The 27,577-nt window shown below is 35.7% G+C and overlaps 1 protein-coding gene across 1 annotated transcript in view; it reads left to right on the top strand.

Annotated features, from left to right (window-relative positions):
- The first annotated feature begins 1,192 nt into the window (after nt 1–1,192).
- LOC147406042 (protein CASP) overlaps nt 1,193–27,577 on the top strand; it is a 54,426-nt gene continuing 28,041 nt past the window's right edge. The window contains exons 1-13 of the mRNA XM_086433961.1: nt 1,193–1,476; nt 3,524–3,634; nt 3,880–4,058; nt 5,636–5,785; nt 15,701–15,789; nt 16,281–16,390; nt 16,575–16,669; nt 18,366–18,421; nt 19,298–19,463; nt 21,996–22,088; nt 24,299–24,427; nt 24,677–24,796; nt 25,075–25,155. Coding sequence (XP_086290087.1) covers nt 1,392–1,476; nt 3,524–3,634; nt 3,880–4,058; nt 5,636–5,785; nt 15,701–15,789; nt 16,281–16,390; nt 16,575–16,669; nt 18,366–18,421; nt 19,298–19,463; nt 21,996–22,088; nt 24,299–24,427; nt 24,677–24,796; nt 25,075–25,155 — 1,464 coding nt within the window. The 5' untranslated portion in view covers nt 1,193–1,391. The remainder of the gene's footprint in view (nt 1,477–3,523; nt 3,635–3,879; nt 4,059–5,635; nt 5,786–15,700; nt 15,790–16,280; nt 16,391–16,574; nt 16,670–18,365; nt 18,422–19,297; nt 19,464–21,995; nt 22,089–24,298; nt 24,428–24,676; nt 24,797–25,074; nt 25,156–27,577) is intronic.

Consider the following 27,577-nt stretch of genomic DNA (forward strand, 5'->3'; position numbering starts at 1 on the left):
TAATGAAGGAGATGGGTTGTATTTTAACCCAAATGGTTTGAATCTTACCCAAATCCATTTTGGTAGAGTGTTTGGTGGGGTGAGATAAGTGATGGTTGATGGGAGAATGGGGGTGTAAGGTGTTAGGTATTTGATGGAGTGTTGGGTTGATGGAAGAGGTAAGGTGTTAGATTTGGGGGGATGGGTAGTGTAAAATGTTGATTGGTTGGATTTTGGGAGAATTGAAGGGATGATAACATGTGACAAATGAGGAGATGATGAGATTGGTTGATTGGTGATGGTGGTTGGTTGATTAGAGAGAAGGGTATGGATGGTGATGGTGGGAGGTATGGGTTGAGGTGATTTTGTGGGAGTGTTTTAAGTGAAAGTGATGGGTTGGGATGTAGGAGATATGGGTTGGGATGTGGGTGGTTGATGGTGTTAGAGAATGAGGATAGGTTAGGTTAGGATAGGGTATGGGTTGAGGTGATTTTTGGAAAGAAGTGATGTGGTTGGTTGATTAGATGAGGGAGGTGGAAGGGGGTGATGACATGTGTCACATTTTGATGTTAAATTGATGATTGGTTTGATGTGGATGATGGGTTAGATTGGGTTTGGGTAATGAGTTGGGCTTTTGATGATGGCTTAGGCTGAGTTGGGTTTAGAGATGGAAAAATGGTTTGAGTTTTTAAGTGATAGGCTTAGGTTATGTTGGGTTTAGAAATGGAAAAATGGTTTGGGTTTTTGAGTGATGGGCTTAGGTTAGACTGGGTTTAGAAGTATAGAGAGAGGGTTTTGGGTCCATGGGACATGTAAGTAGGCTTGGGCCATTTATTGAGAGGGAAATATGACTTTCGAGGGTATGAGTTTCGAGGGCCCAATACAACTTTTATTATTATTTTTTGGCATTTTAACGTCGAGGGCCCGCTCAAATTTGGGTGTGTACAGGGGTAAAAGAGGAAGAATAGTAAAGTCAGAGAGGGTAGAAAAGTTTCACATCAGCAAAGCATATATGATTGTATGCACTCTCCACGTCAGCCAAGTATGACTTGAGGTCAATCTCGAGCCACTCCAGCACGAATCGGTAGGGATAGAGGATAAAAATTTGGAATCGGTTGGGACATGCACGAGGCGGTTTGACTCGGACGATTCAGATCTTCCGGTTCAAACCGAACTTGGCGGGTATCTACACCATCCCAAATCCGCTTCTTTAAATCTCCCAACCAAAGGCCAGGAAATCGAAACCAGCAACCAAGCGAGAATTTTTCCAAGAGCAGATCTATCATCAAGAGTTATAAGTTCGATCTCGTTTTGAACTTTACGTAGAACCCTAGAGACGAACTCCCGTGACTGCAGATCTGAGGCAAAAAAGAAAAGTAAAGAAAAGCAGTATTTCAGATCTAGGTTCGTCCATGGAGGTCGCCCAAGGAGGATCCGATAGAGACAAGGGGAGTTCCTCTACTTTACCCATCGTAGATGCCTCAAATTTTTGGAAAGGTAAGTCTATATATCTTCTGTAAATTTATTGTTTTATTGGATTCTATTCGTTCGATTTAGTTCTCCACAATTTTTAGGTACATATGCAATTGATTGACTGAATGGAGTAAATGATTAATTTGACTTCGGCCGATGAGTTGTTTAATCCATCCACCACTAGTAGATAAAAACAGTATTTCTTGGTTTCAATAACTAATATTATTTCAAGGTCATTGGACGGAATTTTATGAATCATTGCAGTCGCAACAAACTGACCAATTCCGTACACAATTCTAGATATAAATTTATCAAGTTTACTTATGAGATTTTTTATTAAGTTAAAATAATGTTTATGAAAAGAAGTATTTTAAAGTGAAGCTTACTTTTCAAAAACCATGTACATTGGGACCGAGGGAACCATGTACATTGGGACTGAGGGAACTTTCGATTGATTAGTGAATAATATACTGATTGATTGTGAATGGAGTGATCAATGACTCGTTAGTTATATTTAGCCTCTTGAGAATCGGCGGATTAGTTAACATTTTGATTACCTTTTAGTTTTCAAATCACTCCTTTTCCATTGGAAACATGGAGGGTTTACCAGGTTAGTATCCCATTTTATCTATTGAGAAGTTTACTTAAAGTCATGCACCATATCTAGATTGCTTTCCACTTCTTAATTACAAACTATATTTTATTGAACTTAATATTTATTGACCAGTTCTACAAAATTCTATAGTGATAGCTTCCCCAAATATATATATATATATATATATATATATATATATATATATATATATATATATATATATATAGGGAAATGTTCAGCAACAAACATTTTGGCAAAACATTTTTCAAAACATGGGTTAGAGGTTTTGGAATGGGCTGATTTTTGGTGAGGATGATCTCTACGGTGAGGAGATCATCATCACCAAAAATCAGCCCATTCCAAAACTTCTAACCCCATCAAAAATGATTTACAAAAAATGGACGGTTCACGATTTTTCAACTTGTAAACTGGGGCTAGATGAGGAGATCATCCTCACCAAAAATCAGCCCATTCCAAAACCTCTAACCCATGTTTTGAAAAATGTTTTGCCAAAATGTTTGTCAAAATGTTTGTTGCTGAACGGGACCCATATATATATATATATTGGTGACTTACCGTGCATGCAAGTCTAAACATACACACCATGTGTATAATATATATTTTTTTCTCTTTCTAAATACTTTCTCCACCTTTGTAACTATAGGTGTTAGCTACATTTAAGTGCTATTTTTGAGATTATCGTAGTTCCATTGGCCGCATAATTTGTTTTGAGGCATGAAAATGTCAGCATACATACATTCACTTTTTTTTTGTGTGCTTATCGTGGGTATCCCAACCATTCAGGTGAGACTAATCCCACGGTCACACACACAACCACCTCGGAAAGTCCTATGTTGAGTCGAGGGTCAATTGAACCCTGGAGGGTGGTTGCTTCATGGGGTTTCGAACACTTGACCTACCCTTCTTGAGGAGCTTATCAAGGTTGGGCTTCGTAACTTCTAGGCTCTGACATGAAATGAAATGAGAGTTTGATAGGAAAGGGATATAAAATGTATGAGAACCAAATCAATATGAGAGGTGTCAAAGAGCTCTAAGACCCATTTAGCATCAGATCTAACGTGATTGGAGATGCTTATGGAATGATGAGGATAGATACTTTTTCTTTTTTGGATAGGTAAAGGGTTAGAGGTTAGCTAGGTGCAGTTGGGTTCAAGGGGGTTTGAACGAACATGGGAGCAACACTCCACACGTCTTACCAACTTAGCTATGGTATTCAATATAAGGAATCATTGGTGATGTCTATATTTAGAGTATTCTTAACAACTTAGATACCAATTTGGTTTTATAGTCCTCTTGTTGAATTTCTTGTCATTTATGTTGCTTATTGAATTTGCAAAAAGCCATTTAATATGCTAAGATTTGTAATGTGAAGCTCTTGCGAGTGGTAATGACCTTGTATTTTGTTTTGAAAGCTGGTTTAAATGCTTAATTAATTTCCTTTATTATTTCCCACAGACTTTGATTTAGAGAAGGAAAAGAGTGTGTTGGATGAGCAGGGGCTTAGGATAGCTGAAAATCAAGAAAATAGTCAGAAAAACAGAAGAAAGCTTGCGGAGAGTACTCGAGGTATTACATATGTTATGTTCAACTGGACTCAATTTTTTTAGTGTTTTATGGGTAATACTAACCCCCAATAGCTTGGTGAGCGTCAGAGTAGCTGGTTGGTTGGAATTTATATCAATCACCAAGAACTTGACATTTTCTATTTGGAGGCTTTGAATTCATTAAATATGCTAGCCCTTGAGATTTTTTGTAATTTCAATGTCTTCCTTAAAGCATGCCTGTAAAATTCATTATCCTCCCACTGACAGATTTCAAGAAAGCTCATACAGAGGAAAAGTTAAATTTGTTTAATTCTTTACTCAAGGGTTATCAAGAAGAAGTTGACAATCTTACCAAGAGAGCAAAATTTGGAGAGAATGCTTTTCTTAACATCTACCAAAAGCTTTATGAGGCTCCGGATCCTTATCCCGCTCTTGCTTCTATTGCTGTAAGTACCATCTAGGTGCAGTAAGGATGTTCTATCAACACATATTTATTGAATTCTATAAAAAAAAATTGGTGACTAAGCTGGGATTTTTTCAGTGCAGAACGTTAACTGAATGTAAATGTGTTTAACTAAAGATTCATTTGTTTTGTATAAAAAAAAAATCATGTGCCTCTCACTTGTGAAATAGTTCTCATTTTGTTTTTGGCATAATAAGTTGAACCGGGGTTTATTCTTTCGCCATCTTTGGTATGAAATACAGGTTTTTATTTTGCTTTATACATTTCTGAGGATTGGTGCAGTGATTTTTATTTGCTGGAACTGTGGCCTAGAAAAATGCATTTTCCATCTTCATGATTTTTTAGATATTGTCATCTCTTCTATTCTTTGACTTAATGCTACAGTATTCAACATCTCCCTAGGTAATGGTAGAAATGCCATGTTTGTTTGCATGATTTAGTCTATTCAGTAAGTGAATAGTTTCAGTTTTTTGTAAGGACCATGGTTTTAAGACTCAAATGATACCATTGTAACTCACTCAATTAGGTGTCACTCAATGCTTGGTCAAAATACTAGTGTGACTTGCGATCAATTGGATTCGGTCTCGATTCAGCCATAACGCTGTTATGACTTGGCATTGGCTTAATTTTCTGTCCCACTTTTCATTCATGCTTGGTCAGATTACCAGTGTGACTTGGAATGTCTGGATTTAGTCTATTTAGATTTGTCTCCTGACCAAAGCATTGCCTCGAAATGAGATTTTAAACCTTGGTTGGGATAACACACATGGTTTTGACGGTACATGGTTTGTACATGGGTCCCAGATGGATGTGAGTCTGGCCAATTTTTATCTGGATGGAAACCTCCTTTACCAAAAATCAGTCCATCCTTACGAAAGATCACTAAATTCTGTAACTTACTCTATCAAAAAAGTTGATTTTTGTTAAAGCATTCTGAGACACCTGTTCCACCATTAATTTCGACTCCAAATTTCATATGATGAGATATTTCAGAAAGAGGTTATTTTTGTGAGGATGATCACTAGAAATCAGGACTTGATTATTCTTGATGTGAGCCCTATAGACCCATGAGAAAATTATGCACAGACGACCATATAATATCCCAACCCTACATATTATGAAAGATTTGTGTCAGTTGTGGGGCTACATGGAACCAGGTCAAGCTCTGTTTTTTTTTTTGGCGAGGATATTACCCTTTTTGGAAATGAGCCTATTTTGACATTTCTAGACCTATAAAAAAGGGATTATAAGTTGTAAGATTCAGGACTCTTATCTTACTGTTAATTTTAAGTCCATATTGGTTACGGTTAGAAGTTTCAGAATGGGTTCATATTTGTAAGTATGGATGTCCATGGCTAGGTCATCCTCACCAAGAATCATCCCTTGACTTGTCTTAATGCTGGCCTAACGAAGCCATATGAAATCTCATATGAAATCATCTTCAAATGGCTAGTCATTGGGTTCTCTGGATATTGTTTATTTCTCTCTGTTAAGTGAAATCGCTGATTTGGTGCCTGTGAACTTCATGCATGCTATGACACTCTCTTTCTAATTACGTAGGAGCAAGATTTGAAATTGTCTGAACTTGAGTCTGAGAACCGAAAGATGAAGATTGAACTTGAGGACTTCAGGACTGAAGCTACTCACTTAAAGAATCAGCAGGCAACAATAAGAAGACTCGAAGAACGCAACCGCCAGTTAGAACAACAGGTTAGCATTGCTTAGAAGGGTAATATATGAACTTTCTATACTTTCAATTCATAACTTCTTGAAGGTCTCCAGCAATATTTTGGCAATATTGTTCTTGATAAATAAAGCTATTTAATAATAATAATAATAATAAAATGACAAGAAGAAGAATGGGTGGTTGAGAGACCTTCCTACCTCAGAATAGTACATAGGAAGCCACACCACAAATCTGGGAACACCTTAGCTCCCCCCACCCCCAACCCCAAAATATATATATAAGACCTACAATGCTTATTATAATCTCTTACAATGAATGTTCATTTCCTTAAAATTTTTGATGTTTCTTTCTTTCTAAATTTCCCGACAAACAACAAATGGAATAATGAATCCCGTAATCCTCTCTTTTTGATGTAAAAAATTTGATTTTTCAACTATGAAGGAGGGACAAAACAGTGTCTGGATTGCATGACACATGAAAAAGTGAAACGAAATGATCCCAAATTTCATTCACAAGGCTACAATGCACAAAGAGGTGATTGATTGACTCCCCGCTTGATTTGCAAAGACATAAATAATTTATTGAGATGATTTCTGTAGCCATGACTTGATCAGTGGTAAGATTTTATTTAATGAAGCAGCCTATATAAAGAATGATACCTTTGAAGGAACTTTAAGACCCCATACAACTTTTTCAGGAAATGAAAATGGAGATGATGGCAAAAGAGATTTACAACAAAAAAAAAAAAATAAAGAGAAAAAAAAAAAGAAGAAGAAAAAGATTGACCTAAAATTTTTCGGTTTGATTTGTAGTCCACACCATATGATCTTCCTCCCCAAAGAACATGAGATGAGAGAGATTAAATTGATGAGAGGTGCCTCCATTTGAAACTCTTGATCGTTGAAGTACCTCCATAAACTGAAATCCCAAGCAAACTCTTCCCTTTGGAAACTAAGTTTGTTCCCTCATCCAATCCTAGAAACTATTATATTACGAAACTGAGGGAGGATTTTGGGTGACCCCTTCCATATACCACACCCACAAGATGATCTTACTTCTCCACTTTCCCATCCATTCCGACTTTAATAGTATTTGGCCTTGGTGACATTCTTCAACAATTGTTCTTATTATCTTCAATTCTTCACAACCACTTCGCAGCAAGTGTTGAATTCATATACTTATAGTTTATGACATTCAGGCTAGCACCTTTCTTTCGAGAACAAATTATTTTGCCATTCACAGGGTCGAATTTTTTGCTTCCCATCCTTATCATGAAAGTCAGTCACGACGTGACTTCTCTAAACCCTGTCGAATTCTCATAGGTTTGAAAAATAAGGATAAGATATAGATTTGGATGGTTTCCAATGTACTCATGATTAAGGCCAAATTCTCCCTTTTAGAGAGAGATTTCAACCAAGAGCTGAACAATTTTTCTACTCTTTTGATGAATGGATCTCAAATCGTTGTACTTTTATAAGGGGCTTCTAAAGGGAGGCTTAGACAAAAGGTTGAAAATGTCTATTATTTCTTCATTCATAAAAAAAAGACTACTTAACATCCTAAACAACGGTTAAAACAAGAATATTTTGAAACTATTCCCACTTTGAAAATTTTATTTTTTTGCATATTGACGCACATACTAGAAAGCGCCACAAAACATATGAGTAAATCACTCGAGAATCGAACTTGCTCCATTGATGCATCCAACAAAAGGAGTATCATTTGTGAATTGCAAATGTGAGACCAAAGGACCCTCGCTACTATTCACAAAATCAAACAACTCCCCTATAGCCATCGCTCTCCTCAGTAGCTTGCCAAAAGCCTGTGTTGCAATATTAAACAAGAAGGGAGACAATGGATTACCTTGTCTTAAGCCTCTAGAGTATCCTTGCGGATTCCTGTTGATCAATATTGAGAAAGATGTTGAACGTACACATTCATGATCCAAGATATCTATCTATGCATGAATCCCATCCTACCCATCATATTTCTCAATTGAAATTATCATATGGTTTCTTTAAATCAATTTTGCATATGATATCCAATGATTTTGCCTCATTTTCGAATTTATGCTCTCAGTTGGAATGTCTGAATGCTTTTTGCTTATAACTAGGGATGGCTTCTTTTAGTATGATTGCATTTTTCTATCACTTTATATATTGAACCAACTAGATTGATTGGTTTAAAATTCAAAATATCCTCTGCCCCAACTTTCTTTGATATTAGAATGATGAGTTTTATGGGTTCCATAGTCAAGGTATCTTTCTTGAAAATCTTTAATGACCAACACAAAGTCTCCCTTGAATTTGATGATGTCCATTCATGGTTTGAAAAGAAGACGTTTAGAAATCATCCAGTTTAGGAGCTTTGTCCCTATTTTTACTCATAGTCATCGATTTAATATTGACTTTTTCAACCAATCTAGACGTTCATGAACTTCATGATTAAATTGTGAACTTTACTATTAAATCAAAAACTTCATAATTAAATTTGAAAAAAACAAACAATGAAAGATGACCTTTAAGAACTAGTAAGAGAAGATGTTGGTGTCCATTTTGCTGGTGAAGCGTCTCATAATGAGGATGCAAATGAAGATGAGTTTGACTTTGATCAGTTGATGAATCCTAACTTGGACTCATAATTGTAATCTTTTTATATTTTGAATGATATAAATCTCTTTTCGACAATTCACAGTTACCCAGCTCCCATGCAGGTATTTTTTTCTCTTATTTGCACCTCTTCATTCTTTTTATTTCTATCAATGGCCCTTGATAAATTAGAGACAATTAAACAAAAGTATGTCATCCTTGCTATAGTTAATCTTTGATGGGCAAACATCCCTGTAAATAGTCAACAAATGAGATCTTCGTCTATGGTGACCAGTTGAATGTTGTCATAACTTTCCCAATCTCCCATTTCATCTGCCAAGTATCCCCCCAAAAATTTCTTTGAAGTTACAAAAAATGTGTACTTCTTGGGATTCAACATCATGTGGCGGTCGCACAACCTTCTAAATACTTCTTCTATGTTTTCTAAATGAACTTCTTGCCTAAGGCTCTTCACCACCTCAGACTTTGTACTTGGAGGTTAGAAAGGATAGGCCCCTGTTAGATGATCTTGATTCCATCTCTCCAGAGATGAGAGACTGGCTTGAAAGGCTATTTTGTGAGGAGGAAGTGCTTCGAGCTATTAGGAACATGAATGGTGTAAAAGCCCCTAGGACAGATGGTTTTTCATTTACGTTCTTTCAATTTGGTTGGTATATCACTAAGGAGGACCTGATGTTAGTTGTTCAAGGTTTTTTTGAGTGGTATTTTCTTGATCACTCCTTGAATTCCACTTTCATCACTTTGATTTCAAAGAAAGAAGGGGCCCAAGACCTCAAGGATTTCAGACCCATTAGTTTGGTGAGTTCTCTTGAACAAAGGGACTTTTATCAAAGGGAGCCAAAATTTGGATGGTGTGTTAATTGCAAATGAATGCATTGATTCACCCTTAGAAAATGCATTGATTCTAGACTTAAAGTGGGGATTCCAGGTCTTGTGTGCTAGGTGGATATTGAAAAAGCTTATGATCATGTTAATTTGGAATTTCATGTTGTATTTGCTGAGTCGTATGGGCTTTGGGAGTAAGTGGATTTCTTGGATTCAAAAATGCATTTCGTCAGCTTCTTTTTCGGTTTTGGTTAATAGGAATGCTATGGACTTCTTTAAAAGTTCTAGAGGGCTTCATCAGGGTGATCCTTTGTCCCCTTTCCTATTCAATTTGGTAGTTGAAGCCTTAGGAAGGATGTTTTTTAGAGCTAAGAGTTTGGATGCGTTGCGGGGTTTTGGAGTGGCCGAGAACAAACCTATTTTTTCTCATCTCCAATTTGCGGACGATACTTGGGTGGTGTTGGTTGCGGCGTCTGATTATGTGTGCCTTTTAAGTGGTCTCTTAAATTGGTTCAAAGTTGCTTTTGTGTTGCGGTTAATTTAGGGAAAAATAGATTTTTTGGGATAGGCAATGTGGAGAATGTTCAAGGTTGGGCCAATTTCCTAGGTTGTTAGGTGGGTGTTTTACCTTCCTCTTATCTTGGCCTATCCCTGGGGGCAGATTACAGGTTGTTGAGAAGTTGGGACCAAGTAATTGAAAGGTTCTAGAAAAGATTGGGGTTGTGGAAAGCAAGGTATTTATCCAAAGGTGGGAACTTAACTTTTATTAGAAGCACCCTCTCGAGTATCCCTGTGCACTTTCTTTCCTCATTTACAATCCCAAAAAAGGTTGAGGACCAGTTGGAAAAGTTAATGAGCGATTTTCTTTGGAATGATAATTTTGGAAATTGAAAGTTTCATTTGGTGAATTGGAAATTTGCATGCAATTCAAAGAAGAAAGGAGGTCAAAGAATTAGATGGTTGAGACAAAAAAATAGGGCGTTGTTAGGGAAGTGGTTATGGGGATTTGGAGTTGAGAAGAATAGTCTTTGGAAGGAGTTAATTAAGGCGAAGTATGGTGAAGATCCTAGGGGTTGGTGCATTATTTTGAGTAGAAAACCGTATGGTTGCGGGTTTTGGAAAGGAATTCAGAAGGTTGGGCCTTGTTTTGATAAGTTTATTAAGTTTACGGTAGGGATTGGTGACAAAGTTTGATTTTGGGAAGATTGGTGGTGTGGTGAATCTCCTCTTTAGGTTAGTTTTCCTACCTTGTATGTCTTGTCTCTTAAAAAAGGCTTGCTTGTCTCTTTCTTTCTGTTGCGAAGGGGCCAAGAAGTGTCTTCAGATCTCGTTTTTAGAAGAAACTTTAATGATTGGGAATTCCAACGGTTTCATCCCTGCCTTTGTTTGACTCCCTTACTCAGTTGGAGGGTTGTTGGACGTGGGTGGGTAATTCCAATGAGATCTTTTCTGTCAGCCCTCTTTGGGATGGATGTGGAGTCTCCTTTCCCTGTTCAATCGTTATGGTTGACAGGTCTCCCTTCAAAAGGTTTTTTTTTTTCTTTGGCTTGCGGCTTTGGATGAGCTTCTTACTATTGATCATCTTAGAACACGGGGTTTGGTTATTGTAGAGATCTATTCCCTCTGCAAGTCTAATGGTGAGTCGGTTAATCATCATCTTCTCCATTGTGGGTCTTCCTTTTTTCCCCATATTCAATCTTTCTTGGTGTTCCACTCATTCGGTCAGATCGTTATTAGCTTATTGGAGATCTACTGTTTTCGTTGGAAGGGAGAGGATTCTTTGGAACTTCATTCGTCGGCCCATCTGATGGGGTTTGTGGAAAGAAAGAAATAGGTGAATTTTCGAAGGAAATGAGAGTTTTTTTTAGGATATCTTCTTTAACATTGTTCTGCTATTGTTTTATTGGTGTAAGCAGTTTCATGAGTTCAGGGGATACTAGTTTGAGGATTTCTTATTTAGATGGGAACTGGTTTGTAGAGGGTGACATCTCCTTGGGTGGTGGTGGTGTTTTTGTTGTTCTTTGTTGGTGTTTCCTTGATTTTTGTTTTGTTGTTCACTTTTTTTTTAGTGGACTTCTTATCCCCTTTTAATAAAGTTTTGGTTATAAAAAAAGGCTCTTCACGACCATGCCATCGATATATCATTTCATCTCCTTTTTAACATTTTCAAATGCATGTGGGCATGGAGTAACATTTTTTCTAGCACATGCAAGATAGTCTTTTAGCTTTTTCACCCATCTTTACTACATATTTTTTTTGATAAATCCCATCTTTACTACATTAGAACCATACACACATTCTACATAAATATACGACTTCCCTGAGCCAGTATTTGGCCCACCGACTTTAATCCCATGTTTTAAAGTGGGGTCTCTTCTATTATCTCCACCTTGATCCACTTGTTTACCATTTTCTCTAGCCATTACTAGTATCGACCATTAATAATAAGAATTGAGGGAATCGAACACGGATGAATATTGAAAACACAATGAAGGAATTGGTGTAAGGATAAAATAAGGTTTTAAGAGATTTTTTTTTTTTTTTTTGTTGAGATTTCTCTCTAAATCTTTTGTTTCTTAACCTTCATACACCCCAACTTAAGAAGTTTTAGTAAATAAATAAAATTAAGAGGCATAAATAAAAAACAAAGCAAGAAAAATAAAATAAAGAATTAAAAAAATGGAGGTTCAATTTGTTTTTTTCGAGCCAAGGCCTTGTTATGCCTCTAAGCTTAAGCCTTTTTGGGTTGAGGCTTAAGCTTCAAATAAGCCTTTTAATATACTGTCGAGATCTTCAAAACAACTAATTAACCCAAACGGGAGTATGAAACCAAGTTAATGCTCCTGCCTAAAAGCAAATTGAGAACAATATCCATATCAAGTTAGCTACACTTCATTTCCCAACTACAAGGTAAGGGTTTTATTGTAATTTGGAAGACGTTTTATAAGATCCTTTGTACGATTAAATGGGGTGATACTAGGGGAAATCAACATTCTCGATGTTCCAGTATTAGAATTTTCAAAGTGAACAGATGAATTTTCAAAATTTGGAAATCGGTTAAGAATACACCTTCGCTCAACCTCGTGACTTTGCTGCTTTTCTTCTGTTGGTGGCCAACCAACATCCACCCCCTCTGATGGTTGGCATTCAAACATCTGTTGTTTGAGTTTCTAGTTCTCCTACAGCACCTCTAAATTTTCTTGTATGATTCTCTGTTGGTTCCACATTTCCTCGATTTGGGACTACAAAGTGTCTTGTTGCGCATTCTCTTCTTGCTGAACAACTTCCCTTGGCTGCCGAGATCTAGTTTGGGCTGGGTGTGTCATGTCATATTGCGATTAACCTAGTCGTTTTCCTACAGGCAATGTCAAAGAAATATAGGACTTTTCCATCAAGCCAATACCTCGAGATGTTGAACAATGCCAACCCTCTAGATTTCATGTGCCAAGGCACCTGTGTAGTACCTACTAAAGAAACTTTGATGCCTAAGTCAAATTCATTGTAATTGCTTTAGTTGGAGTCACCTAAAAATATCTCCTTATATAGACTTACCCTCCATTTTTCTTGAACTTTCCTCCATACTTTTTGTAACTGATGAATCCCTCTCTTTTCTTAATTTTCGGTGACCATATCGTTGTTTTCACAAAACTTGCTATCAGTTATGTGTAGACACGACATTTCCGGTTAACTGTTTTTTGAATCTCATTCCCATATATACTAGCCATCATAATGGGATCTCTCCAAGGTGGCAAAAACCTTCCCATCTACCAGCTACATGTGGGTTGGAAGTTCATCTTTACAGTGTGGCTGGATGCTTGTAAGAAAATCTAATATTAAATTTATTCTCTTGATTAATTTGATTCATCAAATACAATACCCTAAAGAGGGTTTATAATATAGAAAACATATCAAATCCTAACAGTTCTAATCCTAATATAATCAAATCCAATCCCAATCTAATCATATCCCTTATAATAGGATCCTAATCTGATAGGAGATTTATCATAATCTCTATAGAAATGATTTAGTGCATCTCAATGCACCTTATTACATTGCTTCCTATCTAGTACTCTAACATCCCCCCTCAAACTTATGGTGATCAAAGGTCATTGTGAGTTTGCTAAAATCAACCGCCTCCGCAATTGTTGCTGAAGAGTTGTTTAAATGCATGTGGTTGAAGAAGTCAGGCCATTGAACGTGCCAAATGTAGAGTGCCTCACTTAAACTCAGGGTGATTGAGAATTGATGTGAGTACCAAATTTGAACCCTTTTAAGTTGTTTGTCTTTATTTTGTAAGATAATAACCGTCTTTGCCAAATCTGTGCCACTGTTATCCAATTACGTTGTCCATAAGATGATAGTCGAGTGATTTCCCGATGATGACGTGTCCAGATCCAAATGTGTAGAAAAAGCGGAGCTATTTGGCCATGATTGGTTTAGGCTAGACTGAAACCTGTCGGATATTAAATTGAAAAATGAATATGGGCCAAAATGAACTTGATCATGAAGGATTAAGAGGTTCAAAATGAATAGGGAGCTTGATCATTATGGATTCAGGGGCTTTTTGAGATAAAAGGAACTTGATTGTGGATGATTCAGAGGCTCTTTTAATAAGGAGAGCTTTGGATTATATATACCCATAAGCTACATTTTTTTTTTCCACAAATGGATTTTGGATTTAAAAACATGAGTTAATGGACGGGGTTTTAGGTTTAGGCCTTTTTTTATATTGGCTGGCAAATGGACAAATGACTGAATGATGTCGAATGGGCAAGGTTACCTACAATATTGAAAAAAAGACTTGGTACAATGTACTTATTCTTCTTCTTTCTACCTCTAAGAAAGTAGGAATAAGGATTATTTGGAAACCTAATCTTTGACCTTCAACTATGAAGACGAAAATGCATTATGGATGATGGAGTTCTACAACTAGATGCGAATACGTCAACAGAGGCTAGCGAATGGAATGACACCTCACTCCATGGGTTCTTCACACCAGGTTCTAGGTTTGATCACTGCCTTTGCTAATAAGTGCCATGGTGCTGTTTGAAAGAGCAAACTTGTCTTCCCTGAACCTTCATGGCTCTCCATAATCCTTTCTTGCTAAAGGCTGTGATGGTGTATTTGTTGTTGCACAAACCAGTTGATGAAATACCCAGATGAATGGTTGTTGAGATGAGAAAGTATGAGGCTGATCTGCAATGCATGTAACATGTTTGATGAAATTCCTATCAGACATAAGAATGGTTTGAGAACATGGAGGTTCCACCGGTGGTGTCACCACTGGTAGAGTGACAATTACCAAGATCTTGTGTTCAATATACCGTAAGCTTTGATACCATGTGAAAATCTAATATTAGATTTATTCTCTTGATTAATTTGATTCATCAAATACAATACCCAACATAACAAATCCTAACAGTTTTAATCCTAATCTAATCAAATCCAATCCCAATTTAATCATATCCCTTATAATACGATCCTAATCTGATAGGAGATTTATCATAATCTTTATAGAAATGATTTAGTGCATCTCAATGCACCTTATTACATTGCTACCTATCTAACACTCTTGACAGCTTGGCCTACAAATGTTACCATTATGTGGGTCAGGATAATGAACTTCTCCTGTTACTGGACATCCCATTGAAGATCCCTAGGCACTAAATTTGATGGGGGATGGTGTATTCTTAACCGATTTCCAAATTTTGAAAATTCATCCGTACGTTTTTTGTGATAATTGTGAAAGAGCATATGATTGAGTTGACAAATATTATGTTCGCACGGCCACACACAAAATAGGGTTTTGAGTACTCAATTAACCAGGTTTGATGAGTGTCTGAATTAAACATTTCTGAAACATATTGAGAACATTTACAAAATTCTCTCCTTTCCACGGGGAGTTTTGCCTGTATTATAAAGATGAGTGTACATGAATGTGTAGATTGTTGGAAGTATTTATTCTGATTGTATTGGAGCTAGAAAGCACTAGAAAAGATGAGGAGAAGAAGAACATTAAGAATCACAGATTTGGCATATTAGTAGATCAAACCTCTTCCATATTAATATGTCAGCATCCACATCGTCATCGTCATCATCATCAAATCCTTATCCCAAAAGTTTTGGTTTGGCTGAACAAATCCTGTTCCTGGATTCAATTGTCTTGTGCCATCTCTTCTGTTAGTGATTCCTTGTTTGCTCATATCCACTATAAGTAATGCTGTGGACACTACAATATAAAACAATACATTAAATATTTCATGTGAACGATATAAACCAATTCTGTGTCTTTGTAGCATGTATGGTCTGCAACTAAATTTTTCTAAGTAGAGTTGTTGCAGTGCCCTCTATTTTGTGCTCTTTTTCTCCTCAACATAATATAATTCACTGGTTGTAGGCATCAGTTTCCCTTATGTAGGATATCGACATGAGTGAAACATATATTTGTATCTCTGCAACCATTTTTTTCCTTTTGAATGTTTGTCTTTTTTGACATGAATTTAGATGGAGGAAAAAGTGAAGGAAATTGTGGAAATCAAGCAGCGTAGCTTGTCAGAAGAGAATCAGAAAACACTGGAGGTCTTAAAAGAAAGGTATCCACTTCTTGTTCAGACTTTCAAACTTGTATTCCTGTCATCTGAGAAAGGATGAAGGTTTTTATGCCTTCATCTTGTCTTGATGGCAGATTGGGAGATGAAGCGAACATTGGCAATATTTTATAAACTTTTGGAAGTTTCATATTTTTAATGAAAAAACAAACATATAATAAACATAATATTTCATACAATAAATCTTTAATCTATCCATAAAAAAATCATTAATTTGTCCATAAAAATGTCATTAATTGATGTCCTAACTATTAAAAAATATCATAATAAATTTATATATCATAAGGATTCGGTTCAGTTCTATGCAAGCTTGATCCAACCGAACGATAACTTGTTCCAAAATGAACCAAACCACCCCAAAGCTATTGTTTTGTTCGGTTCTCGGTTTGAACTGGACCAAGTTTCACCCCTAGTTCACGTGTACCCTATCACGTGTCTTACATGAACATGTAACATGTTTTATTATGTGGAGACAGGGAGCTACAGTTGCAGGATCAGTTACGACAAGCTAAAGAAAGTGTTTCAACTATGCAGAAATTGCATGAATTGGCCCAAAGCCAGTTATTTGATCTCCGTGCTCAATCAGGTAAGATTTTGAATACCAATATGTGTATGGATTGTATTAGTGCACTTTCATCATGCCACTTGAGACATCAATCTCCTTATGGATGAAGTTGAATGGGCTCCAGATGCTTCATCCATCCTCAAGGAGAAGTTGAAAATCATTTGAAATAACTCTTAACGCCATCCTATTTCATTAATCTACTTAGAGGAGGAAAGAGCTGCAAAGCAAACAGAAGTAAACCTCCTTATGGATGAAGCTGAACGGGCTCAGATGCGGTTACATAGTCTTGAAAGGGAGAAGGTGAATCTAAAAATCCTTAGTTTGTTTTATCATTCTCTAATGCTTTCTTTTAGCCTTATTTGTGCTAGTACAAGTTCCGTTTTCGTAGTTGCTTCCACTTTATTTAGCGTTCTTTGATCTCAAAAATATAATATATTGTAATATACATTATGCATTCTTACAAACTTATTAAATTTGCAAATATAATATATTATAATGAAATTGAAAATAAGAATATTTTCTAAAAGAGTCATGCTGGGTTGACATTGAATTTACTGCGGTTTTTACATTTCTGACGTGGAGGTGTGCACATAACCATAGATGATGTTTCCTGACGATACGAGTAAACACATCTACGGTTATGTGTGCACCTCCACATCAGAAATGTAAAAATCATAGTAAATCCAGTGTCACTCCAGCAGTAGTGTTTCTAAAATTACTATAATAATTGCAGATTTTCCCTATTTTTTCTAACTTTTTATATTTCTATTAAATTTTTTTTTTCTGGATTATATGTGACCAGATATGTAATTGGGCGATCCTATGCTGATTGAATATCATCTCATATGCTATTTGAAAACAATGTAAAGGAAGTTACATGAGCGGAGCAGATCCTTTGTACCAAAGAAAAAAAGAAAAAAAGAAAAAAAGAAAAAAAGAAATCAAGACAAGACTAGACTACTGAAGCCCAAAGAACAATGTTATTGCATTTAAATACAAAATGTTTGAAATGCAGCCCCCTACTCTTTCAGATGGTTGACCCACTGGTATAGGGAGGCTTTAACCTTCACAATGACAGCATGAACATTGCATTCATTTTACTTAAAAATATGACTATTTCTTTCTTTCCATACCATCCAACATATTGCAAAAGAAACATTTTCAACAAATATATGACCTCAAAAGTAAATGTTACCTGACATACTTTTTTGTTACAACTCCTGAACACTCTTGGTCTGACCCATACATTTCTATGCAAAGCTTCAACCATATTGGGTTTTGATATGATTCCAAATTGGGCCACCCTATTGTTATGTTGCAATATTATAATATTTTATTCAAACCAATAAGAAATTGGTTATGTATCGCTGTACATATGATTTGTTTTTCTCTTTTTCTGTAGTTTCTATTAGTTCAGTGTGTATGCATGACTCTTTTAGAGCTATTAGTGGGGAACATATTTCTTTGATATCCTGAATCATGCTGGGAGCTAAGCATATTTTTGACTCATCGGCATTCATTTTAAAAATAGAAGATTATTTTGCTTTATCAATACATGACAAAAAGGATACTCACTACGCACAGAACATTCTATTTGATCTTCAACTTTTCTGTGATTAGCAAGGGGAGCTTCTCATATCATTATCATCTGAATATGCTCACAGTTCATAAGGGATTTGGATTGCATTACTTTTCAGTAAATCTAAATGTAAATCAATAGTTCTATAATTCCCTGAAACCACTGGAAGCTCTCAACCAATTTGGCAAATATAATGACCAAATTCAATTTTTTTATCCATGCATTTCTTAGAGAAAAGGGTGAAAACAAACATTGTGGATCAAAGTAAACTGTGAACCAAGTACCATGGCCTAGACTTTCTAGTTTCTTGAAATCAATATAGATGCATTTTCTTATTGTACTGTTGGGTTTTGTTTTTCTGCACTAAATTACTTCTTGTTAGTGAAATATCCTAACTTTGCATTATCTTCTTTGCAGGGACTTTTGCGCTCTCAGTTACAGTCTACCAATGAAGAAAATGTAAATAAGAAAAGGTGGCTATTCCAATGGGACCATCTGTCCATCTATATCTGGTGGCTTTGTAGTTAATGTGACGTTATTATTCTGACTTCATGAATAATATTGTTATTTTTAATTGTCGAACTCTCAAATAATTATGCTAATGAGTGGCAGAACGTCACTTATCTTCATTTTCACATTCACAGTTGTTTATTGTAGGTTGTTGATTTATCGGTGTGTTATCACATATTTTTCTTCATTTCCTACACTATATGAAAACTTCCTCAGCATTTCAATCATTTCATATTATTTTCATAAAAATTATACTGATTTACACCATATTCGAAATATTTTCATGAAATATGTATGTTTCCAGTTTACTTTAATAGACACCTAAACTAAAATTTAGTGCTTCGTATATTGATGTAGGACAACATATCTTTATAAGGTGTGGGAAACATGATAATTGACACCTTGCTGAAAGGGTCCTTGGGCATTTTGATGCTAGAATAGCATGAATCTGTCTTTTGCTCATGTAAAATTGGTCTGGTAGTTGGCTTATGAAATCATTGTTAAATTGTTGTTTCAAGAGAGAAATTGTATTTTTGGTGGGTAAACTAGACTTGAATCCTCAACCTCAAATTTGTATGCGTTATGTCAATCAACTGAGCCATAGATCCAAGCCCTATTTTGGATTTGTATCTCCAAGCTGCAAGCCTTCATCCTCATGGTTTTCCTCATGTACATGTATTTTATTTGTTTAATAAGCATTAAGCAATTATCCCTTTTCCATGAATTGATTAATTTTTTTTTTTTCTTTCTTATATTAGTAGATATGGAAATAGTTGTGTTTTTCTGGTTGGTTGTGAAATAATGTTTTTTTAGCTTACTAAAGATGTCTCTGATTGCAGTGATAGTTTGGATTCAAATAGTATCCTTGAGAATTCCTTGAGCGCAAAAGAGAAAATTATCACCGAACTGAACATGGAACTTCACAATATGGAAACTTCTTTGTCAAATGAACGAGAGCAATATGTGAATGAGATCAAGAAGTTGAATGCAATACTCAATGAAAAGGTATTTATTTGATGATAAGTGACAACAAATTTTTTTTTAACGAAAAAAAAAAAAAATATTATTACATCGATTATGGAAGATAATTCACCATGTACAATGAAGCAGAATTTACATAAACACGTCGTCAATGATATTTAATTTCTTATTTGAGTACTTTATCCATTCCAAAGCTACGTATGATTAACACATTGAAAAAGAACCATTAAATACCATTTCAGAACTCCCTTATCCTCCGAAGAGAGGAAAAATTCCACCTCATTGGGATGGCAAAGAAGAATAGAAATGCTCTCCAATTCCCATTTATTGGTTGCAAATGGCAGCTCCGACTCAAAATTCGAGAAATTTTTTATTTATTTATTCATATGCCTAAATTGTTATTGGTTCTCCTCCTTGATTCTCTGTTTGGGGTTCTACTTAGGTTTGTTGGCCACCTCTCGTGAGATTTCGCTCACCAAATATTTTTTGAAAATCTTTGCCTTTATGCAATGTTTTTAGCTTGCCTTTTTATTTTATTTTATTTGAAGATGTCTATTGAGTTAACTGATCGAAAAAAGTTGACTACATGTATGCTTTATGCATTTTACGACATACTGCTGCTGCAATTGTTTGGCTTGCTAGGTATTCAAATCCTATATGATCAGCAATTGCTTGGCTTTTATTGCAAAACTATGTACTATTTGCACACTAGGTGAAGAATGCTTATCTTCTATATTTCCCAGACAGTTTTTGATGGAGTCCCAATGTCTGATGATAGAGGATGATTGTCGTGTGGCGTGAAGTACACTTGTGCTCCTGTCATTCAACTCACACTAACCTTGTTGAGTTAAGTGGAGAAGTACTGAATTTTTTTTCCAATTGATTGTTGTCAGTTAGATGAGGCTTAACTTGATCTCCATAGCGTATTTTAGGGGTGCAACTTGGTTCGGGTTGGTTCGGTTTAGAGAAAAATCAGAACCGAATCGACCAAGATCAGTTCCATTATATGAGAACTAGAACTGAACCGAACCGAATTGTTCTAGAACCGATCCAACCCAAACCGACCTTATTTCGGTTTGGTTCGGTTCCATGGGTTGCCAAGGAAAAGCATAAATTCCTTCATCTCTCCCATCGTTAGGTTGTTTTGTAGCTTAAGAGAGAGAGAGAGAGAGAGAGAGAGAGAGAGAGAGAGAGAGAGAGAGGAACCTGTCGTAGGTTGCACCGTGGCAGGATGCAACCGCAGAGAGAGAGAGAGAGAGAGAGAGAGAGAGAGAGAGATGAGCCGATGGCAACCGTAGGCCGCAGGTCGTAGAGACGAGAGAGAGAGACGAGGGTTAGTTTTTGTAACAATTAAAAATCAAATAGAAATTTAATATTTTATTAAATTAATATTGGTTCGATTTTTGATTTGGTTCGGTTTTTTATATTGCCTAACCGAGAACCAAACCGAATTCATCTGTTCTTTATTTTTTAAACCCGAAATCGAACTGATGCCAGTCTAAACCGAACCAAACCAATTCAAATTTCACGGTTTGGTTCGGTTCTCGGTTTGAACCGAATTAAGTTGCACCCCTAGCGTATTTATGTTGAGATAACATGCAAGTTTTAGGAACTGTACTTGTAGAACACAGTTTCAATGCAATGTCCTATCCAGAAGTGCACTATTTTCAATTGCTAACCAATTTGGTGCGTACCTTCAAGTCTTCAATTGTTGATGCCAAAACTAAATATTTTTTAGATAATTAGTTAATTATGTTTCTGTGTCACTAATGTATAGTATTTTGGGCATATTAAAGATTGCTTGGAAAAATGATTTAAGTGTAGCCATAGCCATCTACTCTTATTTGGAGGTGTTGTGTTGGTACACATTTTATCAACCATATTTTATCATGTTCAACGTCAACAGAAACAAATTGCATTGAAAATCATGAGGAATAGGTTTAAAGTAGTTGGGTCATAAGGTTTGTAAATATTTACTTTATATGTCAACAATTATGAGATAATATCCAAACATTAGAAAAATATAATATGGCTAATACTGTCAACCATGATGTAGTGAGTAGTGTGAAGATTCTTTACAAACACCTATAATGATGACAAACCAATTTTCATCATCTCCTCCTTATATTATATAGACAATGTTCTATACTCTAAAAACAAAATATCTTTTTTCTCAAAAGGGAAAAAACAATGTCATGTTTTATCATTTACTCCTATATTATACTAGTTTCTATCTCTTCTCAACATACAACATAATCTGTCAAATTGCGGGAATGAAAATGCATTCTCTCCAACATTGTTGTCATTGTTTTTACTTGAAAAGATGCCTGTACAAGTTATTATTCAAATCGTGAATCGCCTTGAATTGTGAATTTGAAATGAAATATTTTGATTTTTAACTAAAATGAATCCAACACAATAGTCACATTGTTCAGGTTGAGATTTGATTTGTAATCTTTGGATTTTTTATCACGCAGCATAAGTGACTTAGATTCCCTCTTTTTCAAGCTTGCTGCTCACTGAAATTTTCTATTGTTTTTCTTTATCAATTTGCAGGACACTACTCTTGAGGAGATCAAGAAAGAGCTACAGACAAGGCCGACTACAAAATTAGTCGATGATCTGCGTAAAAAAGTCAAAATTTTACAGGTGATTCTATTCCCCCTTTACAGTTGTTGGTAATTGACTCTTGGGTGGCTTCCCATGATGAGTTTTATGCTTATTGTGTCTTGTAAGTTTCTGAAATTCATCTATATAATGAAATACAACTGTAGGGCTCACAGTTGATATAATTTTGTGCTTTGTGATGGCATAAACTTCTCATCCAGTTGCTACAGTTTTTTGGGCTCCACCACTATCTCATATTACTGACTTTCCTCTTTAATCCCTTCAATTTTATTCTTTCCTCTCCCCCCCTCCTTCTTTTCAATGATACCCCTCTATTTGTATACCAATTTTGTTGGATTTAGAAGTTTCAGGCTGATTTTTGGCGAGGATGATCTCCTCACCCTAGAGATCATCCTCACAAAAAATCAGCTCAATCCGAAACTTTTAAGCCATATAGCCATATAGGACAAAATTGGCTCCCTAATATTGGCTACCAATGCCGCCCTATATATATATATATATGGGAAGCGTGCGGAGGCCCTAAAGAGAGCCAAACATTGTGCCGAACATTTTTCAAAACATGGGTTAGAAGTTTCAGAATGGGCTGATTTTTTGTGAGGATGATCTCTGTGATGAAAAGATCATTCTCGCCAAAAATCAGCTCATTCCGAAACTTCTAACTCTACTTTACAAGTTAAGAATTGTGGACCGTCAGACTTTTGTAAACCATTTTTAATGGGGTTAGAAGTTTCAGAACTGGCTGATTTTTGGTGAGGATGATCTCCTCATCATAGAGATCATCCTCACAAAACATCAGCCCATTTTGAAACTTCTGACCAATGTTTTGAAAAATGTTTGGCACTCTTTAGGGCTTCCGAACGCCACCCCATATATATATATGGGGAATGCTAACGTCCAAGACCTCATTGGGACGATAGCATTCTCCAACGCTTATTTATTTATTTTTTCAAATAAAATTCCTATTCATTTTGTCTTTTAGTGAAAAAAATATGAGTATGCTGTCTGTTACATAGTAAATGTTTGTTTGCATTAATTGCCAAATCATTTATTGCAAACAAGACATTTAATTCTAAAGATTAAACGCCCTTAGCATTTATTATGCGAGAGACAAGTATTTGTTATGTAAAAAAGCATTTATTATATAAAAAGACTAATATACCCTTATCTTTTTCACTAAATAACAAAAGAGGTAGGGGTATTATTGGAGAAAAAGGCGTTGGAGAATGCTAACGTCATTATAAGGTCTATATTGTGCCTGAGTGAGTTATCCATAGAATCAGTAATACACCCATTATTTAAATATTGAGGAAACAAGATGATACTCAGATGCTTACTTATGTTACTATGTATGTCCATGGACACATTAAAAAATAGGGAAGTTTCAGGGTTTAGCTAGGATAGAATAAGGCATAAGATATTCCTGAGTTGGCTCTCCTATTTATTTTTCAGATCCACAGAATCACCAGTGTATCCATTATTTAAAATTTAAGGAAATAAGATGATACAAAGATGCTTACCTATGTTACCATGTATGTCCATGGGCACTAATTAAAAAATAAAAATTTAGTATTGATCTAGGATAGAATTAGAGATGATGTAGACCATTTTGTTCCAACCGGAAATAAATGAATAAATGCTAATCTATTTTCTCTATATCCCTCTTTGGTCGTGTGGAAAGTTTTTCCATGATCTTTGCTCAGAGGAGCATCGGAATAAGCCAAACAACAAAAAACCTGTCCTGGTCCCATGATTTTAGGGACATAAAATTTCCACTATTTTATTGCGTGAAACATGGTCCAGGAAAAAAATCTTGTGCTGTTTGGTAGTGTTCCATGATGCATTGTAAAAAAATTTCTGCACAAACTATTTCAACCCAACCAAAAAGAACCTAAGAATTTTCCATGACAAGAAGTACACATTTGGTTGGCCGTGAAGAGTAATTCAGTATCATCTAACCTAACCTACCATCTTTGGCCACTTGTTCCTTTTCTGTCATTTAAGTTGGTCCTTAATCTCTTTGTATCAATTTGATCTGAGAGTCTACGGCTCGAGAAGAGAATCATATATCCCCATGTTTAATTTCAAGTTGTTATTGATGGACATACCTTCAAGAATTTACTGTTCTAATTGCATCAAGAGTCTGTTTCAATTATTCTTGTTTTGTTGCTTAGAATACTACTACTAACTGTTTTGGTGTACACGTCCATTGATTTCTAGTTGTATCTCTATAGGCAGTGGGTTATAATTCCATTGAGGCTGAAGATTGGGAAATAGCTACTAGCGGAGAAGAGATGAGCAAGTTGGAGTCCCTACTTCTTGACAAGAACCGGAAAATGGAACATGAACTCACACAGTTGAAGGTACAAAGTGATTGTGATTGTAGGTTCCTTTTTACCATTTTCTTCATTTAATTTTGTTTTCAGCTCTTTATGTCTATTAATTGAATCGCCTAAGAAACAATTGCAAGAAAACAATTGTTCCCTGGATGTTGTGTGATATTCCCATTTTAGGAACACTTCTCCTTTTTAAGGAGAAGTTCAAATTGCTGTTTTCCAGTAGTCTCATATCGATATGGTTCTAATATACCTTTTCTCTTCTACTTCATTCAGGTCAAACTTTCTGAGAAAATGTCTTTGTTGGAAACAGCTGAAGGCAAGGTTGTAGAACTAAATGCAAAGGTGAATGAACAACAAAAGTTAATAGCAAAACTTGAAGATGATATATTAAAGGTTTGTGCCCCTTCATTTGCCTACAGCCAATGATTGTAGATATTCTTTGAAGCGACACTTTGTTCACTAATTCCATCTTATTTTATCTTTATCAAGATTGTAAGATATTCATAATTACCATATATTAAGTTTGTTTTGGATCACTTTCTTTTTCCTGTTCATTTCTTTTTCTTAATTATTGGTTCCTCTATTTTGTAGTGGAACATATTTTAGAAAATTGATCCATCTTCATTTATGTTTTTGCCCTCATTCTTATTTTGTTTTTCCCTTTGTTACAGGGATACAGCTCCACAGATCGAAAAGGTACACTATTCAATGATTGGGATCTTCAGGATATTAGGGCAACTGAGCTACCTGAGGTGCTTACGATCTCTTCATGTTCTCTGTATTTCCATGTGTTGAGAAAGTTCTTCGGTATCCTACTTTGCAGTGTTTCTATTGCTCTGATAATTGATATTGTTAATAATTTTACTTATTTGATAAATAAGTTGGACGTCAATTGGTTGCAGTAAAGAAAATAGTTAATTTGTTTTTTGAATTGGAGGTACTACAGAGACCTAAGCTCCTTTATATAGAGCAGCAACTAAGAAGAAAAGTATCTTGTTGGCAGTGTGGTATTAAATCAACAAAATACCAAAACTACTCTACTAAACATAAACTAATGACTAAACATGATTCCAACATTTATCTTTAACTCTCTTTGCCAAGTTAGAGCAGAAATGACGATGTTGCTCTAACTTGTCCATTGCTGCTTGTAATCGCTTTTCATCCAACTTTCTTATAATCATGTAAACTTCCAACATTTGTGCACTTTTAACACTTCACCTGTAATTGCTTGGAGTTGATTTATCTTTGTGAAAACACTTGCACTTGATAATCACAACTAGGTTGTTCTCGACAAACTGGATAAACTTATGCCAATCCGCGCAACATTTCTTATGACAGTGACCAACTGGTCTTGGCACACATCAATAAACCATACATTGACCAAACATTTGGCCGAACAATTACGTTGCACTTGACAACACATTGGACATGGTAACAACCCATGACACTTACGTCACATAAAAGTGACCGTATTACAAGTGATCCATTAACAATGGTGGAACCGTAAGTTAGAAATACAATGCCACAATAGAGCATGGTTCAAAAGTTCCGTTTTGGATTGTTTTGGTGGGATTTTGGGTTTCATCTGAGACCGAAATGAAACATTGGCCCCAAAAATTGAATGTTTGAGGAAAGAATCGGATTGCCTCAGAATGTTTCAGTAAGACCATTTTGGTTTTCCTTCTGACCGAAACATTGCTTGTAACGAGATCTTAAACTTTTCCAAAGAGAGTATAAATATAGAAAGCATAACATAAGTTGCTAATATATTCCCACCAAAAGATAAAAGCACATCTACCCATTCTCGATAAATTTTCCCATTTTGCTTAATCATTGTAATTATCAAACTTGGATGGCCATTATGGATGCTTGCTACCAACTTGAGTACCTTTTGGTTAGCCTCAGCCCCACTCTAATTATCTCCCACGTTCAGATCTGAACAAATACACATCCAAAAATAATAATTCTATGACCGTAAAAGGAAGAATGATACACCTCCTTTACTGATTGGACTGGTCTTCCCTTTTCATTTTGTTCTTAAACCTCGATTGCCAGATAAACCCTCATGGTTTGATGTGAGTAGTACATGTGATCAATGGTACACACAATGAACAATGACCACGATTTAATGCTAGGTCATACTAAAATTGCTATATTGTGAAAATTTTCTAGTCATTTCCTAATATGTACAAATGGATTTTGGAACTTAACCAAGAATCAAACTCACATCAGGCTTACGTGTCAACAATTTAATGGCTCATGATGTATATCATATTTATTTACCTCAATCTAATATTTTATTTGGACAGTGCATAGTCTATGATAATATAGTCATTGAAATGTATGAAGTGATGGCATTTAAGTTATTATTGTGGTTTTGCTACAATCTACGATTCCTACAGTTACTGAAATCCTGCAGCGATTATACCGTGGTTCTGCTTCTGGGGTATCCTTGGGAGCAAATGAAATAGTTTGCTCTTGATTTGAACTGTAAATCTTATATCTTCTATGATTTGGATGGATTCTAAATGATGTGTTTAGGGTACTCATTTTTAAATTCTAGACAAGTAAAACATTCTTAAATTTGAGCCTTCACGATCAATTTTCTCAATACGAGTATCAGTTGGCTCCAAGTCTCAAACTTTATATCTATGTTCACACTCTTTTTTCTGCATTGACTGCTGTCGGTTGGTACCAGTAATAAGTATTTTTTTATTTTTATTTTTATTTTTTTAAGTTTATCCGGGTTAAGGCAAGACCCAAACCAGAAAACAAGGGACAACCCCAGTTACATCCTCAAGTAGACCCTACCACTATTATCCTGCTCTTTAGGATATTACAAAGAGTAGTGCTAAACTCATTCGTATAAAATACATTAACTCCCCCCCTACCCTACCCCCGAGAAAGCTAATCAATCTGCAGCATTGTATGCATATCTGAATACATAGGTGAAAGCAATAGCTTCCAATCTTTGAGATAGCCTCCTGATTCTGTTGATCACATGCCTGACTTCCCATGGACATTCCCACTTCCCATTGAGATTCTGGATGGCTAACATTGAATCAGCTTACACTTGGATATCTAGGCATCCTTTATGCATTGCTAGCTGAAGCCCCACCTCAATAGCTTGTACTTTTATGGAAAAGGATAGACACTGGCTGCCCACTCTCTACC

Source organism: Akebia trifoliata, chromosome 3 (genome assembly GCF_017979445.1).
Source record: "Akebia trifoliata isolate Shusen 1 chromosome 3, ASM1797944v1, whole genome shotgun sequence".
Taxonomy (NCBI): domain Eukaryota; kingdom Viridiplantae; phylum Streptophyta; class Magnoliopsida; order Ranunculales; family Lardizabalaceae; genus Akebia; species Akebia trifoliata.